The sequence below is a fragment of the Lonchura striata genome, chromosome 3, assembly GCF_046129695.1.
Source record: "Lonchura striata isolate bLonStr1 chromosome 3, bLonStr1.mat, whole genome shotgun sequence".
In the NCBI taxonomy this organism is placed as follows: domain Eukaryota; kingdom Metazoa; phylum Chordata; class Aves; order Passeriformes; family Estrildidae; genus Lonchura; species Lonchura striata.
The window spans coordinates 54,492,258-54,510,117 of record NC_134605.1 but is presented as its reverse complement, the minus strand read 5'-3'; the positions used below and the strand labels follow the sequence as shown (position 1 = coordinate 54,510,117).

The 17,860-nt window shown below is 38.1% G+C and overlaps 1 protein-coding gene across 8 annotated transcripts in view; it reads left to right on the top strand.

Annotated features, from left to right (window-relative positions):
• The window catches only part of ARID1B (AT-rich interaction domain 1B), a 325,490-nt gene that overhangs the window by 84,135 nt on the left and 223,495 nt on the right, over nt 1-17,860 (top strand). For all 8 annotated transcript variants that reach the window (XM_077782156.1, XM_077782157.1, XM_077782158.1 and 5 more), the window contains exon 4: nt 15,883-15,993. In XM_077782156.1, coding sequence (XP_077638282.1) covers nt 15,883-15,993 — 111 coding nt within the window. The remainder of the gene's footprint in view (nt 1-15,882; nt 15,994-17,860) is intronic.

Sequence of the window (17,860 nt, the reverse complement as noted above, 5' to 3'; positions counted from 1 at the left end):
ATGTCTTTACATTTTCTAAACACAATTTTAAAATAAACTGCAGAATCATATATTACCTGTTGCACCAGTTGGTGTATCTTTCTTATTTCTGCTCCTAAAAATATCAGTACATCCTGTTTATATAATCCTGTCAATTAGAAAGCTGAGGTAGTTTCAGTCATACAATCTGTCATCCTTTCTGTCTGTCATCCTTAGTTTTGTTCTTTCTTTTCAGCTTGCAAATTAATTTCCTTTATGTTTTCTATATTCTTCATTAACCTTTTTTTTTTTTTTTTGTCTTTCTATATTGATTTTGTGATGTGAATGTGATTGAATTGGTTTTGCTTCAGGAGGGAAAAGAGAAATGCCAGACTGGGGAAAGAAGGCTTCTCTAATTTGCCTTCTTTTCCTGTCTGTATTTCCTTTATTTCCCTTGTAGATTTATGTCAGGCTACTTGTTTTGGATATTATAAAGCTGAAAATAGTGTTTATTCTGTCTGGATGATGGACTTTTTCTTGCCACTAGTTTCCTTTTATGTAAAACCCCATAGTGTGGTGATCTGGGTATTCTGTTATAGGGAGAAAACTGATGTGAAATTTCTTGCAGATGATGTTTTATTTTTGCTCTTTTAGACATATTGTGAGCGAGCTCCTGAGGTCAGGTATAACTCTGTGTTGTGCCTTCGAATTGGTGCTCGTCTTCATTTCTCACATATTGTGGAAGTGTGAAACCATTGCTGTTTTTCCTTGACTCATTTGAATTCAATATGCAATCTTGTCTTATAAAAGTAAACAGATAAAACAATTTCTGGGACTGTTCCAGTGACTTGTGACTTTCATTCTTCTAATAAGCATAGATGGGAAGGAGGAGAATGAGATTTATTTGAATGTTTGAACTGTTAAGTTGTTTAGATCTTTGTTAAATTGATTGCATGGTAGGCAGAAAGGGAGTTTCATAAGAGGTGATTTGATAGTAATACTGGCACAGTTTACTATAGAACCATATTGTAAGCTAGCATCAGTCATCCCCTCTTCATATCAGGAGCCTGCTGTGTAAAAACCATTAAAGGAAGAGCTTTGTTTTAAGCAAATTTATTGCAGTAGCAGATTCATTGATCATTAGATATTGCCAGTAGATGTAGATACTGCCTTGATTTTTTTTTCTTTAACTTCTTTTTACCTTTACTGCTCTTTGAAAGAAAAAAGAGGAAGAAAGATGTGCTATACTACTATAGTTTGCCCTTGGCAGAGCTTTTCATCTTGAAATGGCATATAAATGAATAAATGCTTCGCTTGTTTTTGTAGTTTTAAATCTTTTGCCATAAGTAGAAGTGATATTTTGCTCAAGAATGTCATGTAATTGCAAACTTAAACTGTCATCATTAAACATTATTTTGTTAAGATAGTGTGATGTATATTTTTGGTTATTATGCTTTCCAACTGGCTTGTAAACAGCCATGTTTATATATTTCCTTGCTTTATGTAGCATGTGTTCATATGTATCAAGATAGAATCGTGCCTTTAAGCTTTATTGTGTTATTTTATGAATTGGGACCATATCAATTTTTGACAGATGAAATGGATCTGCAAAACAGTTATGGTCTCACTCTTAGTTAAACAAAAATAGTGATTTTATTCTACATCTACTGCTGTTACCCTGAATGAGGTCATCTTTTGTTTTACACCTTCCTGGAAGCTCTCTGCTTGCAAGTTTCCAGAATAAAATGCTGATCTTTTTTCTCACATACGGGCAAAAGATTAAATGGGAAAAAAGTCCTCTGTGCACAAAGAGTTTGTGTGTGTGTTTGTACATCATTTGTTGTGGTTACTATGGGTTTTTCTAAGTAGTTCAGGCTCACTCTTTAGTCTGCTTTTACTTAAAAGGAGAAAATGTTTTATAAACAAGCGAATGAACAACACTCTCTCGCTGTCTCACAGGTTTTATTTAGGTGTTCTAAAATCTGGCCAATATTTTGTTTGCCCCTCAGAATAATACACCTTACCTACTGATCTTGGCAAGATTGTTTTCCAATGCAAACTGTATAGGACAAATAAAGAGCAAGACTAACTGGTGGGTTTTTTTTTTCCCTGAGACTGGGCCAGGGGACAAATGCAGTTTAGGCCAGTAGGAATTTGTGAATTGTTTTAGTAGTCCCAGGTAGAAAGGCATCTGAAGCGGGAAGGCTGTATATATGAGAAGGTGGGATGCATCTCTGGTGACACCTTGGTCAGTCTGTCTAGGCAGAGGGTTGGAGACCCTTTGATGCTTCCATAAGGGACTTCTCTATGTTTCCTTGAATTGGGATCAGTGGTTTAATTAATCTTGGTTTTAAGCCTGAGATGTTGATGAGAAAGTTTTCTTGCAGACATCTGTTTCTAGTGTTGAGTCAGTGCAAGGTAGGACAGATAAAACATTTCCTGATTTAAAACAGTCTTTGAAAATGTGAACAAAATGTGAAACTAATTAATCTGTTTTCATGTCCAATCTGTATGGCTGTCATGAAAACAGAACAAATTGTATTGTGGCAAAATGCACCAAATTATTAAAGTGATTTTGGTACAATGAAGATGAAGTATTGTTTTTAAATTCAATGTGAAACTGCTAAAGTTCTTTAAACAGTATAATAAGCAACATGTTAATTAACATTGTCAAGCTGTTTTGGGGTGTAACACTGTACAAAAATAGTATTGTAATAATAGGAATAACTGTCGTACTTGCAAATAGCAAATTCACAAGAAAGTAATACAGACAGTCCTCAGTGAGTCCAAATTGGTGTACCTTGATGCAATCACTCTTTATAGTAAAATTTTCACTCTTAACCTACTCCAAATTGGCACAGAATTAGCAGTCAACTGTACTGTAGTTTAGTTTCAGATCCTTCAGACTTAAATTTAAATTTGTTTTAAGGACTACCATACATCTGCGCATGTCTTAGAAGTTGTAATAAAAATAATTTGTCCTTCTGTCCTTTTGAAACTTTTGTATCTGTAATCATTTTACCACTAGATGAGTGGTTGCATTTAATATTTGTTGGGTTATGAACCACATGAAGTCTGGGAAAGAACAAGCTTGTATGTTAATCTGACATTTGCTGCCAGGCATATAGGAAAGTATTCTTTGGAATATTCTGTGGAATATTCTGAAAGTATTCTGTGGAATTTGGCTATTACAGTTATATAGGAACTCATAATCAAATTTAATGTTTAGAAGAGATAGTTGCCTGCTGTCAGCAGCAGTGGCTGACACCACTGCTTGTTGTGTACCATAAATCCTTTATGGCTTTTGTCACCTCAGCAACAGAGATGCCTAGTGCTCAGTGTACACTCACTCTGTTCTGAAATGCTGGACTTGTTTTTAGCTCAGGAGCAATTATATTCTTTCCAGAGTGAAGACGTAATAGGGGGAAGTAATGTAAAACATTTAATCCCAGGCTTATGACATTAAGAACTCCATATACATATACATATACATATACATATACATATACATATACATATACATATACATATATATATACACACACACACACACACACACACACACACACTTTGCCAGCCATTTCAGCCTCACTTATGGGGGGAGCTGAAATGAGAGACAAGGAACACCAGTCGTATTTCTTTTTATGAAGGCATCAGTTTTGGTACACTGAACCTTCTGTTGCCAACGTGCTTCAGAGATACCAAAAGGCAGAGTGCAGTATTGGCTTCTTGAATCTGTAGCAAAACTTGACTGGCCTTGGGGAGGGCAGGGAAGGGAAGCAGGCTTTCAGCATGTGGTTTCCAAACTCACACACCACAACTTAAATCCTAGCTTCTATTCAAGCCACCAGTGACCAGCACCTGCTGAACACTGATTTAAGAGCTGTTGAAATACTTAGGAACCATATTGAACTTGTGCATAAAACTGATTTATCCTTTTTGAGCCTTTCTTAAGCACATGATACTTTCAGGAAGGACAAGAGGAGTTTGAACCCTTGTAGGTTCAATGAGTACTTAACTGATTGCAATCTTTGCCAGTTAGATCTCTGCTTTTATAAAGTCTTATTTCATAATCGTGATGCTGCTATGATAGCAAATAAGTGTTAAGCATAAGGCTATTTATCTGATGGAGGTTACTTAGCTCAGCTCGGGAGTTCAGTGAAACTGACTCCTGTGCTACATCTTCTCCCAGTAGTGGGAATGGCTGATTGTTGTCCATTGGGGACTGCTGTTTGCTCATCATTGTTTATATCATTCCAGGAAATGTGTCAAACCTCTCTCTTTTTTCCTCAGTGATTTCTCTGTATTTATAAGATCATAATAGGTGCTACCTTGTCAGACTTGGAGAATAATCTTCCAGAGCCAAGTAGCTAGAAGGAATAGAGTCAGGCAGAAGAAGAAAGTATAATTGTCTGTAAACTCACACCTGAGCACAAACACAAAATTGAGGGCATAGCACAGAGCAGCAGTCACAGCAGCGCAGGCTTGTTTTTGCTGAAGGCTTGTTGACCAAACCCAAAAATCTGCATTCAGATTTAGAGAAGATTTTCTTGGCCCTTTTATTTTAAAGAGAGTGTTTACAGAGATTGTGATCAATTTATGCAAATAAAAATCCAACTCCAGTCTGTTAGGCCTTAAGCTGTTAAAGTTAGCATGTGTAGCTACCCCTTGCACATAGCTGTCTTTGTAGTAACTTGGATTTGTTAAGTGGTACTACTGGGAAAAGAGAAGTACTTTATCTTGCAAAGTGGTACTACTGTTCAAGTATAAAATGTAGCAAGTTTGTTTATACTTCTGTTTTATAATCTTACAAAGGACTGTCAGTGAAAGAATTTGTTTACCTCTGAGTTGTCTCAACAACTGAACAGCACCTTCAGTTTCAAGTTCCCTCATTGTAATTAAACATTTTCTCAGTATATACGTTCTTTTGCTGTCTTCATCTCTTAATGGTTTTCTGCTGAAAGCAGGCTTTTCCATTTGAAGGAGAAATTCTGAAGGTCAGCTTTCTTTTGCTGAGAAACCAGCAAGTGCACCTCTTCAGGCATCTGCTGCTGATGGGGGTTTGATGATACCTGGCTGGATAGTCAGAGGAGATAGGTCAGCACACATTGCAAACCTATTTGGCAGGAATGTTTATGACTACCTGTATCCTGCTGGTTTTTAATTTTTATTCCTGTGTTTTTGTATCATTCTGAGCCTGGCAGATAAGATTGCAGCTTTTGTGCTTGAAAGATATGCAATGCTGAAAGGCCTGAGTCTTGATTTTTTTCATGTACTAAAATGAAGTTAGCATACAATATCATAAAGACACTCTGGCTATAAAAGCCTCCCTTCAGCTAAATTGGAAAGAGAGAAAACTTAATCTCCTAGGAACAGGGAAGTCGTGTTTTGCTGCTTTAATTTTAAGTGGTCAGTTACTTACGTGCAATCAGTTTGTAGATTTAGTGCCAGTGTCTTATGTCCATAACAAAAATCTTCACAAAGTATTCTAAGTGCAAAAAAGTAGGGGTGCTGAATCATTTGTTCAAACGAAAAACTTCAGTATTTATAAATCAATCATCTTAAAAGGAAACATTTTTCAGCTCAACTACAAAAACTATGTAAAATGTAGCATGGATTTAGTATTGTATGCTTAGAGAAAGGTCTTTTTAATGAGTTTGGAAACAGAGTAAGATACATGTGTCCAAATGTATTTCCTAAAGTTCTCAAATCGGTGTTTTGGCTTTGATCCACAAAGTGTTGTTGTGATGGTGATATTATTTAAAGTTTCTGAGTTCTGATTTCTCCCAGTATTTAAATCACAGAAGGTTAATTAAAGCAGTTCTTTATTTTGCAATTGCTTTGGAATATTAACCTCAGAAACCCTGCATTAAATCAGTGAAGTGACAGAATTTCATTTGCTTTATAAAATAATTCTATAAGAGCAAGGAAAAGCCATCTATAGTTCAGTGCCATTAATTGCTTGACATTTAGATATTAGCATAGCAGTAAATTAATTAACTTGATAGTAAAACTACTGGAATGCAGGCTAATAAAAACTATTTTGTTGTAGGTGATTAGTGATCATAACTATTGTTGCTACCCTTACCACTCTCCTTACTACTCAAGGAGGGGTTTTTTTATGTTATTCTGAGAGCTAAATTAATATCCCAGAAATACTTCTATCCATACCTTTGAAATATAAGTTAAACAGAATAGTGAATTTATCAGAAGATACCTGATCATGTAATTGTTATTTATTTTATGGCCCACTTATCTGATGTCTGTTAATTGACAAAAGTTATGTAGGCAAATATTTTAGAATATAAAGGTATAAATGCTGTTCTAAGAAAAATTCTAAAATGCAAATAGCATTCTGAATTAAGTGATCATGTTGTAAAGTCTAAAAACTACTAATAAATCTAAGTGATTTTTTTTGTTTCGTTTTGTGAGGTTTTTTTGGTTTTTTGGTTTTTTTTTTTTTTTACTGTTTGTTCTGTTTGGTTGGTTGGTTTGGTTTTTTAGTTCTGTATGAGCAGTATGTATTCCAAATTTCAGTGGTCTTGTAAATTGCACCTCATGGCCAGTTGCAGTATAGCAGTATTCTCTTAGCGTCTTTAAATTAACACAGATTATTTTCCTCAGAGGTAGGGAAAATAAGTTTGTTAATATTCATGACATAAAATCTAACACTGCATTTTTTGGCTGCATGCATTTTCTTTAATAATTGAAGCTGTTCAGTATACATATGTTTAGTTTTATTTTCTGTATTTTGCATTGGGATTTTGTTGTTGAGACAATGAATTATCTTAATATTGACCAGCATATATTTCATATGCATTCATTATCCTTTCCAGTACTGTAGCAGGATTTTGAATAGATTTTAGAGTATGCAGCTGAATTGTTACAGGGTGTTTTAGTTGTTGCAATCAGATATGTACCACAAAGAATGAAATAGCAAATCAAAATAAATAAGATACCAAATAAGATACCACTTAAAAAACAAGTTTACCTTTACATGTTGACAAAACTACCTGGTGTTTATGTTGCAGAAGATAGAGAACAACTGCTGGTCTTGGTGAGCTGTCCCTCAATAAATCAAGCTCTGGAAGAACACAGCCTCTCTCTCTGTGTCTTCCTCATGTTTATCCCTGACTGCCAAGAAGCTATCTTCCACACGCATGTTTGTAGGTAGAAAGCGAAATAACCAGCTGTAACCAGTCTGGGATTTGAGTCTCTGCTTATAGTATTCATGAAGATTGTTCTCCTTCACCCTCACAAAAAAGAGGATCATTGTTGTTTTATTACCTAGTAATCCTTTACCAACTTTTAATGAATGTCACTCTTTTTTCACTGCTGTATTAAAGAGTAGTCAGTGGTCTGGTCTCAGACTTTTAAGTTTTCACCACTTTCATTTGTCCATCACCCTCTTACCCCCTCCTTCTACCACTCCCAGCACCAGCCCTGCTGGGAGTATTTTCTTTTGACAAATTGTGGTTGTGATGATGGTGATGAAGACCTTTCTGTCTCAAAAGAATAAAGAAATAGTTTACTGCTGTTGGTTTAAACTGTTGTATTGTGCAGTCCATTGAATTGCTTCTACTGGTGGGTACTTCCTTTTGGAAATTACTGTTCTTTTCCCACTGCTTGGACTAAGATATTGTTCCATGTGGTGGGCTGGATTTAAAGATTTCTGCACAGATACTCTGTCTTCACAGACTGCTGAGAAAGGAGGATGGTAATGCAACTAATTTTCTGCTTCCAGTAGCCAGCCTCAAATGTAACACTAATGCTTTCACATACTGAAAACCAAAGTTTGAGAATACCTTCTTTACCAAGTTTATTACAGACTTTTTTGCATCTGCGCTTCAGTTCACTCTCCTATGATTGTACTGCTGATAAAATAGTAGGTAAATCTCCTTTTAGTTTTTATTTAAGGGCTCTCTGTGGTGGAGTATTAGAGGGTAAGTTAGCAGGTGTCACTGGACTGTGATATAAATTGTCTGTTATATGATATAGCTTTATATATGAGGGATAGGGGCTAGGAAGCAAACCTCTCTATTCTGTTTTTTTTTTAAATGTAACCTCAGTGATGTTTTGCAGCCCTTCCTCACCGATTTGCAGGTTTTCATGAGCCTTTAGATGAAGTCCTGGCTTCTACCTCAAAGCACAGACACAGACGTGCGCCTAAGAAAACACTGAAGTGATGTTTCCCAGTCTTGAGTGAGGAAGTCTCATCCTTGGGTACCTAGCTCGATTAGCCTAGAGGTAGCAGCTGCTCTCGGTGCAGCTTTTCTCTTTATTCTGTAAGCTGGCTTCAGGCTTTCAGCTCTGCTGTAAGCTGCGGGCAGTGCTCTGACCTCATTTCTGCCAGCGAGCCGTATGCTTGGGAGAGCTTCCTCGGCAGCAGCAGGCAGGCTGGGGCAGGCTGCTGCCCTCTGGGGCACAGAGCCCCCCAGCTCTCTGCTTCTGCAGCAGCTGAGTTGAAAGAGATGGCAGGTTTTAAATCCTGCCTCGCTCCCACCTTTTGCCGGGTTTAGCTGTTTCTTTGGGGTGCAGAGCTGTTCCTCAGCCCGGCTTCACATCGCGGGTCTGCTGAAGCGATGCATTCCTCCTGGAATTTTAGGAAGGACTAGTGTGGCAGGGCGGGATGCTGGATGGCACAAAATCTGTAAGTGATCACATTAACACAGTAGTCTGTCCCAAGTGACTATAAAGAATAGAACATGCAAAACCAGCCAGACCCCTTTTTTAAAAAACTTTTTTATTCTGTTTTGTTTTAAATATAGCTTTGGCAGTGAAAAAATGGCAGGGAGAGGAAGGAGGGGGTGTGGAAAATGAAAGCGTGGTTGGACTGTCAAGCCTTGTGGGTTTTTTAGGAAAAGTCCAAATAACATGGGAAAATGCATGGAAATAAAATGATCATTTTACCCCCTCATTTCCAAGTTATATTTCTCAGATTACTTCTTTGGACTCTCTCTCATCTCTTTGTTTACACTGGAACTTTAGATCTGTAGAACAAAATCCTACCTTTTTTGCCTATAAATGAAGAGCTGACAGCTGTTTATCAGGTTGTGCAGTGTGCAACAGTCACATTTTAATACAAACATCAAACTGGCCTATTTTTCTTGTGGCATCTTACAAGTATGAGAGGAAAACTAGAAGAAATGTCTTGTTTCTGATTAAATCCACTGTTGATATGCTCTGTGATCCATGGAATGCAATAGTGGCGAAAGAGAAAAGCAAGATAAGGCTTTCAGAGAATGATTTCATCTTGGAGCTCTTCCTGCATCACTTGTTTAATGTGGCTCCTGGAGGCCATATAGCAAGACACATGTGAAAATGGACTAGACCATTGAGGAAGAAGGACCCTTCTGGCTTGTTAGTTGGCTCAGGTTACCTAATAGGCGACTAGAAGCTGTGTTGTCCAAACAAAAAATCTTCCTGTAAGATGTGGGGAGTTTTTTTTGACCCTGTCTGTGCTTAAAATGTTTTCAGTGTATTCTACAGCAAAAATCTTTTGACAGTTAGGTAGTCTGACTTGCTAATAACTTGTGGAGAATTCTGATGAGCTGACCCTCAATAATATATTTGCTTACCTACATATCTTTTGCATCAGCTGTTGCATAGTGTATTTTTTTTCTTCCCTCCACAGTGTCTTACGACGTAGATGTCATTTCATGATAACTGGGATCATGAAGCGAGAAAATGATGTTATCATTGTAATTTTTTTAAAAATCAGCCTAACAAAGTACGTCTAGGAAATAGTAAGTTTTAGCAAGAAACTGCAGATCTCTTGGAAGGGATGGTATCAATAACATTTTAAGAGGTGTCTTATGGACAATGACTGGTCTGTACTTGAAGCATGCAATCTGGCAGGTTTTCCAAATGTCTCCATGTACATGGTAGGATTTTTCTCTTACAGATTACTTATGATTTCTGGGTTAATTTCTCCTCTTCAAAAAGGAAAGGGCTATTCTGCTTTGGAACTTTCTGAAGTTGTTGATTCCCTTTAATACCTGTAAAGATGTTCAAGACCAAAGTTAACTTGGTGAAGCAGAGTATCATCTTTGTTTCTGAGGTTATGTTCCAGCCCTGGTTTGACTATGGGCAAATGATAATGACTTGAAAGAGCTGCAGTTGCTGCTTGCTGGTCCCACTGATGTAGCAGGCAGCAAAATAGTGTCAGTGTGTTGCAGGAGGTGCCAACCTTCTGGTTGCCATTGTTCAGAACTGCTTTCCTTGTCTCCATTCAGCTTTCCATGGTGGTGGTAGAGAGTTGGCTTGAAATGATTTACGTAGTCTGGTTGTGAACAGGGTTTATTCAGTTCATCGCGTAAACACGGACTCGTGTGTTTAAGAGGATTACCAGACTGCATTGGTAATCCACCTCCGGTGGTTAGCACACTCTTCTTTTTTGTTGGTGTAATAGGTGCTAGGACTGACAAAACAATTTTTTTCCCCTGCAATCACCTGTTCCTCCTGTGCAGCAAGAGACTTGCTTGCTGGTTTGTGCTGGTTTCTCCAGCTATAGATACCGGTTTTCTTCAAGGCTTTGCAGGCTTCTGTTTCATTTTTTCCTTCCTCATTTCTGATTCATAAAATTCAAGATACATATATATGTATTTCTTCTTGACCCAAGAACTTCTGCAAGAATCTGTCTACTTCCTGTAGGACTTTTGCAGACCCTCTGGCCAGGATTCAAGCAAATGTCTCTGTTCTTTGTCCTTAGTGGATCATTCCCCACAGGGCTGCTTGCATGAGGCTCAGTGTTGCCTGTGCCCTTGGGCATAACATTTTTTTTGACTCCAGCCTTACCTACAATATTCCTCTAACCGGTTGGCTGGCCTTCTTTCTTAGTTTTGTGCTACCAGAGAATATACAACTTGGGAGGTTACATGTTAAGTATTAGGGTTGGACTAGAAGTTGGCTGTTTAGGGATATGTCACCAATCTGGTAAGTAATTTTTTCTTTATTGTAGTCCTAGTACAGAAAGTGGAAATAGGGGAGATGTGTTGATACATACTTCTCTACACAGAGTGAACAGATGCTTGGTTGACTGGTAATAAGGCATGTCCTTCTAGCATAGCCCATAAAATATCACTTGGCTTCTATTTGTTCAGTAGTATTGCTTTGGAGATGAGTAAAATACTCTTGTACTGTAGGACTGTCCACTTCTCTTGGCTGCTCTACTGGGTACTGATTTTCATTTTCAATTGGTCTGAGGCAAAAAAAAAAAGAATTAACATTTGTTTTCAGTTTTGCTGTTGTCACATTGCCATAGAATTTGCTGCTCTCACACTTGAAGTCTTCTTAAGATAAACCCACTGAATCAAGACATGGGCTAAAATAGTTTTTAATGAGTTTTTTTTCAGATTGATTTCTAGCATATTATTTTAAATAAATTATCTTCTTTCTGTTTAGCCATCATGGTACTTATCTTCCTGGGTGGTCATGTTATCGCTCTGAAACTCACTGCAGTAGAAGTGAATGAAGCCTGAATGACATTTCTCACCCAGAGTTCCTTTAAATGTGGTTTTCCCTCAAACATTAATGTTTTCACTATGCTTTCATTTTCCATTAAAAATAATTTAAACTATTCAATAATTAGATCTAGTCTTCTTCAGCAAAACTTATATGTGCATTGTATCTACATGGTTTCAGTAATTTTTGGCACCATATTCAGATTTGCAGAGAACACATCCATGTGGACAGGCTCACTTGTCTTAGGCTAGGTCCAGCTAGGGAATGAAAGCACAACACTACCATTGCACATGAAAAAGGGAAAAAGCTGTCTGGCCATTGCCTGCTCCAAAGTGGTTGTAGTATAATTGACTCCTGCAAGTGTGGAGCCAGGCTCATGGCTGGCTGCTGCCATAGAAGGGAACTTTCCTTCCTCTCTTGCTCACCCAACCCTTCCTAAGGCCAGCTCAACACAGTAAGCCATGATAAAGCTGAAGGGGAACAGGTTACTTACCTGGCAAGTTTTAAGTTGCACCATCTAACAAAGTGGTCTAATAAAGACCAGTAATACAAACTAAGGAATATGTGTCCAGCTGCAAGAATTGTGGGAGGCAGGAACAAGAAACCTTTGATTTTATTGCAGGCCAGTATGTAGGCTCACTCCATCACTTTAAACCTCTGTGGTAGTGAAATCCCACACCAGAATTAGAGACTTTGAAATTCTATAAGATGAATACAGTAACCGAGAACAAGAGGGATGAAAATATCCCATTTCCTCCCTTACTCCTTAGACTACACAAATCCTAAGCTCCATATACCTCAATGTGCAGAAAAAGCTGAAAGTGCACATAAATAGGAGATGAATAACTAATCCAGGCTCTGTGAATTATAAGCAATTGGTTGTTGTTATTATTGTTGCTTCCCAAATATAATAATTGTTTATGGATCAATTTCTGAGCCGCTTAACCAATATATAGGCTTTAGGCTCTGTCTAGTCCTTTATTTTTGTCTACCTACTTTAATCATAAATGTGTTTTTAAAACTCTAAAAAAGTCTAAACCTCAGCTATTTTGAATATATGTTTATGCCTTGTTGATTATTTGTCCTTGTGCTTTTCTAAAATCTGATGGGGGAAACCCTGACTTTAGTTATTTTACAACTTTGTTGACAGTTTGTGCTGTAACAGCTATGATATGATTGGGTTTGTGCCAAGTTGGGAAGTTCTGAGTGGAAACTTGTAGCCTTCTGTTTATAAAAGCCTGGATTTCTGTCTTACACACATGCTCATCTATGGGAGGAAGGATTTTCTGTGATTGATAAAAAGTCATAAGCTTTATTTTGAAAGCTGATGTCAGTGATGGATGGAATACTGGGAGTCAAACAAAAAAAAAGTCAGGAATCCCAGAAGACTGAGCCCCAGTATCAATGGGAATTCCTCAGCCATGACTGTAGCACAACACGTGGTAACATGTTTCTCTTCCCCTTATGTTTCCTCTCTTCAGTCCCCGATAAATCCATTCCTAGATGCTAGGAAGAAAAATGACCTTTCAAAGCTGTGAGAATTGCCAATTCCATGCATTTCCTCTGTGACAGACAATTTACTCTAATACTTCTGTCCTTATTTCTTATTTATCTCTCAAAATCTGTTGTAGCTATTCTGTAATATGCTGTATGTTAACAAAATTTCCAAATGCAGAACTGAAGAAAGGCAGTAGGGATTTTCTCTCTTCTGTTTTTCAGTGAAAATGATACTAAGCACTGCTTTGGTTATGAGGCCAACCTCTTAGTGAAATATGCTATTATTTAATCATTATGTTTAGGATATAAATGGACTGTTTTTATTGGACAATACATGTATATAAACAGATAAAATTATACACACAGTCCCATGCATATTTCATCTGGGAGATTCCCAAGCCTGCAACTTACTGAGAGCAAACTGATCCTTTATTTCTCAAGAGCCGCTTTCCAAGTTTCTAGTGATCCAAGTATCTACATAGCTTTACAGAGAATGTAAGAGTTTGTAATCTCAGTCCCATTTGGAGCGCACAGGTGCCTGCATCATTAACAAACACAAATGTCTCTGTGTTTGCAAACCTCACCTACAATTCAGCAAATGGATTTGATTTTTTACAGACAGAAAGGAAAGCTCTATGAAAACAGTGTATTTAAAAAGACAAAGGGTGTTGTGTTGGGGGTTTTCAATGTGCTCCTCAGTGTGTAGAAAGACATTTCATACACAGTCTTCAAATACACAGGTAAAAGTAAATTCCATTCAACCTGCAGTATTTCTCATGAGAAAGCATGCTGTCTCTTCTCTCCCCTGCTCTGATCTCCCTGGAAATTTCAGCAGGAAGCAAGGTTAAAACCTTGCAAACATGTGGGAAAACCCATGCTTGGTACTTTGTAAGAAAGTAATAGCTCTTGATTTTTCAGAATATAAAAAAACCATGTTTTGCTTCCCAGAAAAATCCTGTAGTGTCTGTTTGGAAAAGGGAACATTTGTGTTTCTACAATGACATCTCCTAAACTTAACATCCCATTTATCCTTTTTCACCACTCTTGGTATAACTGGTGGCTTTTGTTGTTGTTGTTTTGACAAGTGGTTTTTATTTGGTGTAATTTTTTTAAGAATTAGGAAGAACAGCGTTGAACGCTGAATTGGAACTTGAAATCTGGGGTTGCCAGGTTTGTTGGGAGTGCCTGTGTAGTGACAACCCCAGCATGCATGAGCGTGGTGAGTGTGTGTGCATCTGTGTGTGTGCGCGCGTGTGTGTGCGTGCGCATTTTTAAATAAAAAGGAAAGCAGAGGTTTGCTCATTTGTTTGCCTATTGTGAAGCTGTCCTGCACCTTTCTACTCCTTTGTACTGGGGTGAAGGCTGCTGAATGGAGGCCTTGTGCCATTTGTTGATTTTAAACCTCACTGTTAATCCACAGGAACCTGCTGGTGTGCGCAGCAGGAGAGCTGTGTGACAAGTGGAAATCTGGGCGGGAGGGAGTGCGGGGGGTCACAGGGGATAATAATCATTCAGCCATCAGCCTTTGTCACCCTTAAGCCTAATTGTTACCCTCTGCTGGTAACCACATTGAAGTGCTGGCCTTTTAAGTGTTTCTTGATTTTACTTGGCACAGGCTTAGGGATAGGGTCATTTATTGCTGGGTTTATATCGTATCAGGTTTGCTGGGGTTTGTTTAATTAGCCCCATTGAATTTTCTGCATCCCTTAAAATAATCTCTAAGAGTCCAAATGGGTGGAAGGGGCTGAATGGAAATGGTACAGTTGTTAACAAATTTCTCTCTGTCAGAAGCTGGGCTAAAACCAGAGACAGAAAGCTTTCCTGCTCTGCCAGTCAGCTGCCTTCTGGAGTCTGTGCATGAGCCACAGCTGTGGCTGTGGCACTGGGCTGCCTGAGCAGCCCTGCGCAGGCAGCAGAAAGGTGGGGTGGGGCAGAGGGCAGCTTGCCCTGTCCTTCTGTGCCTTGCAACTCCTGCCTGCTTCAGGTATAGCACCAAATCGAAGGCCTTAGGGTGGCTGAAGCAAACTGAACTGGTAGTAAACTAGGAAAGGGGAGAGGAGAGTTAAATAGTTTAAAAACAAAGAAAAAAGGTGAGATAGCTTTTCTAGCAGGAACTGGTTCTTCAACTTTCCCTGCCAGTTATACATTCTGAAGTCAGTATCGAGTTTTCTGTTGTTTTCCCTAAAGAAGCTGATGTAGAAGCTGCTATAGAAGCTAAAATGAAGCCTGAATTTAAGGCTTTGCAATGGGCAAGTATCTCTGCGTGTGAAGTGAGCTTGTGCTGGGGGGTGGCAGATGGGGTGCAGGACAGGAGGTTTTTTATTGATCCCCCCACCTGTGCATGGTGGGTATAGTGTTGGGCCATTAGCTACAACTGGTTGGGCCTGTGTAGGGAGGAAAATCCTGAGGATACTGGAGCTATGTTTGATCAAATACAAGTGCCCTCTAACCCTTCAAACAGAATATGCCTTCAGCAGATGCAGTGACTGTGCTGCGCTATGACCTGATGGCCAGGGTTTGAAATTTGCGCCAGTAGTACTGATGGTAAATCCGGGGTTGTTACAGGAGTCTGATTACACAGTGTGATTGTAATCCTATTTTCAATTCCAGTCTTCCACCTGGCTCAGTATTTTATCAAAACACTTGAGAAGACGTCTTAGAGTAGGATGAATGTTTATGCTTGCTGCTAACTCTTACAGTAAAATGGGGTCATTTAAGTGGTTTGGTTTTGTGTTTTCCCATGTTCCAGTGGTATGATTCCCTGCTGGTTTTCTTTACAAACAGCACATGTCATAGCAGTACCTGTGTGGACTTGGTACTTTTATCAGAAAGGTTTAACCAGTAAAAACTTCGAGTCAAAAAAACCCATCAGCACTCAGATGTTTTATTTTCACCCTTCCATGATGCAGATTTAATTATAATTACTGAGTCAGGTTAATAATTCTTTAACAACTGTTGTTGCAGGACATGTCTCAGGAAGGCTATGGAACCAGATCTCAACCCCCTATGGCCCCAGGAAAGCCTAACCATGAAGACTTGAATCTAATCCAGCAAGAAAGACCATCGAGTTTACCAGTAAGAAAATAATGTTTATTTCAGTATTTTAAAAGTGAAAGCACTTTACATATCAGTTCATTGTATCTGGGATGAGCAGATGAGAAGGAGTGAAAGAAGAAATACTAAATAAGGTTGATGAAAAATTGTTTTTAAAAATACGGAAACAGATAGCTTGTATGTGAGTGGACTTGGCTTAGGCTTGTTCTGGTTCAGAACAGCACATGCATGTTCTGTGCTTCTACACATTTGTACTTTCATAGAGGAAATTGATTGATTTTTTAACTTTAGGAATTCCATACTTGCACAAACCAATCTGGTGAGGAGGAGGCTTTTTTCTGTGTCCTTTTTCAAATGTTTTTGGTAGATACTGGTTTAGAATACTGTTACCAAGAGCTGTCTGTTCCAAACCCTGATTATCAGTAATGAGTTTGACATGTTAATTCTGCTACTGTCTATTACTACACAAGTGTAGAAGCAGGAATAACAGCAATACTTAGGCTAGGTTGATTTTTGATTAGGGAATTATTTTGGACTAATATTTATCAGCTTTTCTGAGCTCTATACATTCTGCTGTGAGGGAAACAGCACAAATGGATATATGTTGTGAAGACATTGCAGCTGCTTGCATTTCTGAAGGTCTTGTAATGGACAAAGTACTTAGCCTTGTCTCTGTGTGTTCCTTTTGGTTTGGGGATTTTCTTGTTTGTTGGTATAAACCAGCATGAATTTAAACCAACTAGAATATGTTCAGCTTAAATGATGAAAACTTTATAAACTATGTGGCCTCTGGCTGGGAATAATGTATCAGAAACATGTTAAGATATTTCCTGTGGTTCACTGGGTATGTATTCATTTGCAGTTGGCAGAGATCTCTCTGAAAAGTTTACTGTATCAAGATATCACATTTATTTGTGAAATCTGGTAGTATGTTGTATATATTACCTCTGGCACACAGCACAATTGTAAATCACTAAAAATAGGGCAATAAACATCTTCATAGCATTTTAAAGTTACATCTTTGGCACCTAGGAGAGTATAGGTGCTACAAATGCTTTACATGATATTTAAGACATGCAAGTCTCAGGAAAAGCTATGGAAACTGGCATGAGAAAAGATACCCATTTGCTTTGAACCTAGTATTAATTTGACAGTTTTCAGGAGCCCTTTTTTTGTCTGAACAGTTCTCAAAAATGGATGCTGGCAGTTACCTTAAAAATAGTAGCTCCTGTGGACATTAAACTGTTTTGGCAATAACTACCTAGTTTAAAAAGCAGGGATACTAAAAAGGACTTTTTATCTACCAGTTTTTTTATGAACAGTGTTTATTAGGGGAGAGAGAAGTAAAGTTATTTATCAGCTAATGTTCTGCTAATTTGCTGTGTTTTTTCTTAAACAATTGTCCTACTTTTAATCCATGCTCTGTCCTATCTCAAGGATCATGATATTTAAGCAGAGTATTGGGTATTATCTGTGTCCCAGAGTGTTTGGTATATTTAGTAGCTCATAATTATTCTAGGTATGAGTAAGCTGGTTGTATTAACAGTGAATGTTAACCATTTTGGCCACAGAGCTTAAACTGTAAGTTGGTCCCAAATGCTGTTACTGAGACGAAAAGCTTTGATGTTGAGAACACTTCATACACTCAAAAAACACTGCTGTTTTCATGTGGAGGGGAATGGAGGATGCTGTAATTCTGTAATTCTGTGTTGTCAGGTTTTTGTTTGTTTTGTTTTTCAAATTTAAAAACAACTTCAATTCTTTGTATGCAGCAACAAGGGTTTTTTTGATGATACATACATTAAAAGCTTTAATATAAGTCCATTTGGGATAATGGTTTGAACATGGTGGTTTTTCCCTGAAGCGGGAGAGTTCTGTATTCTGTTTT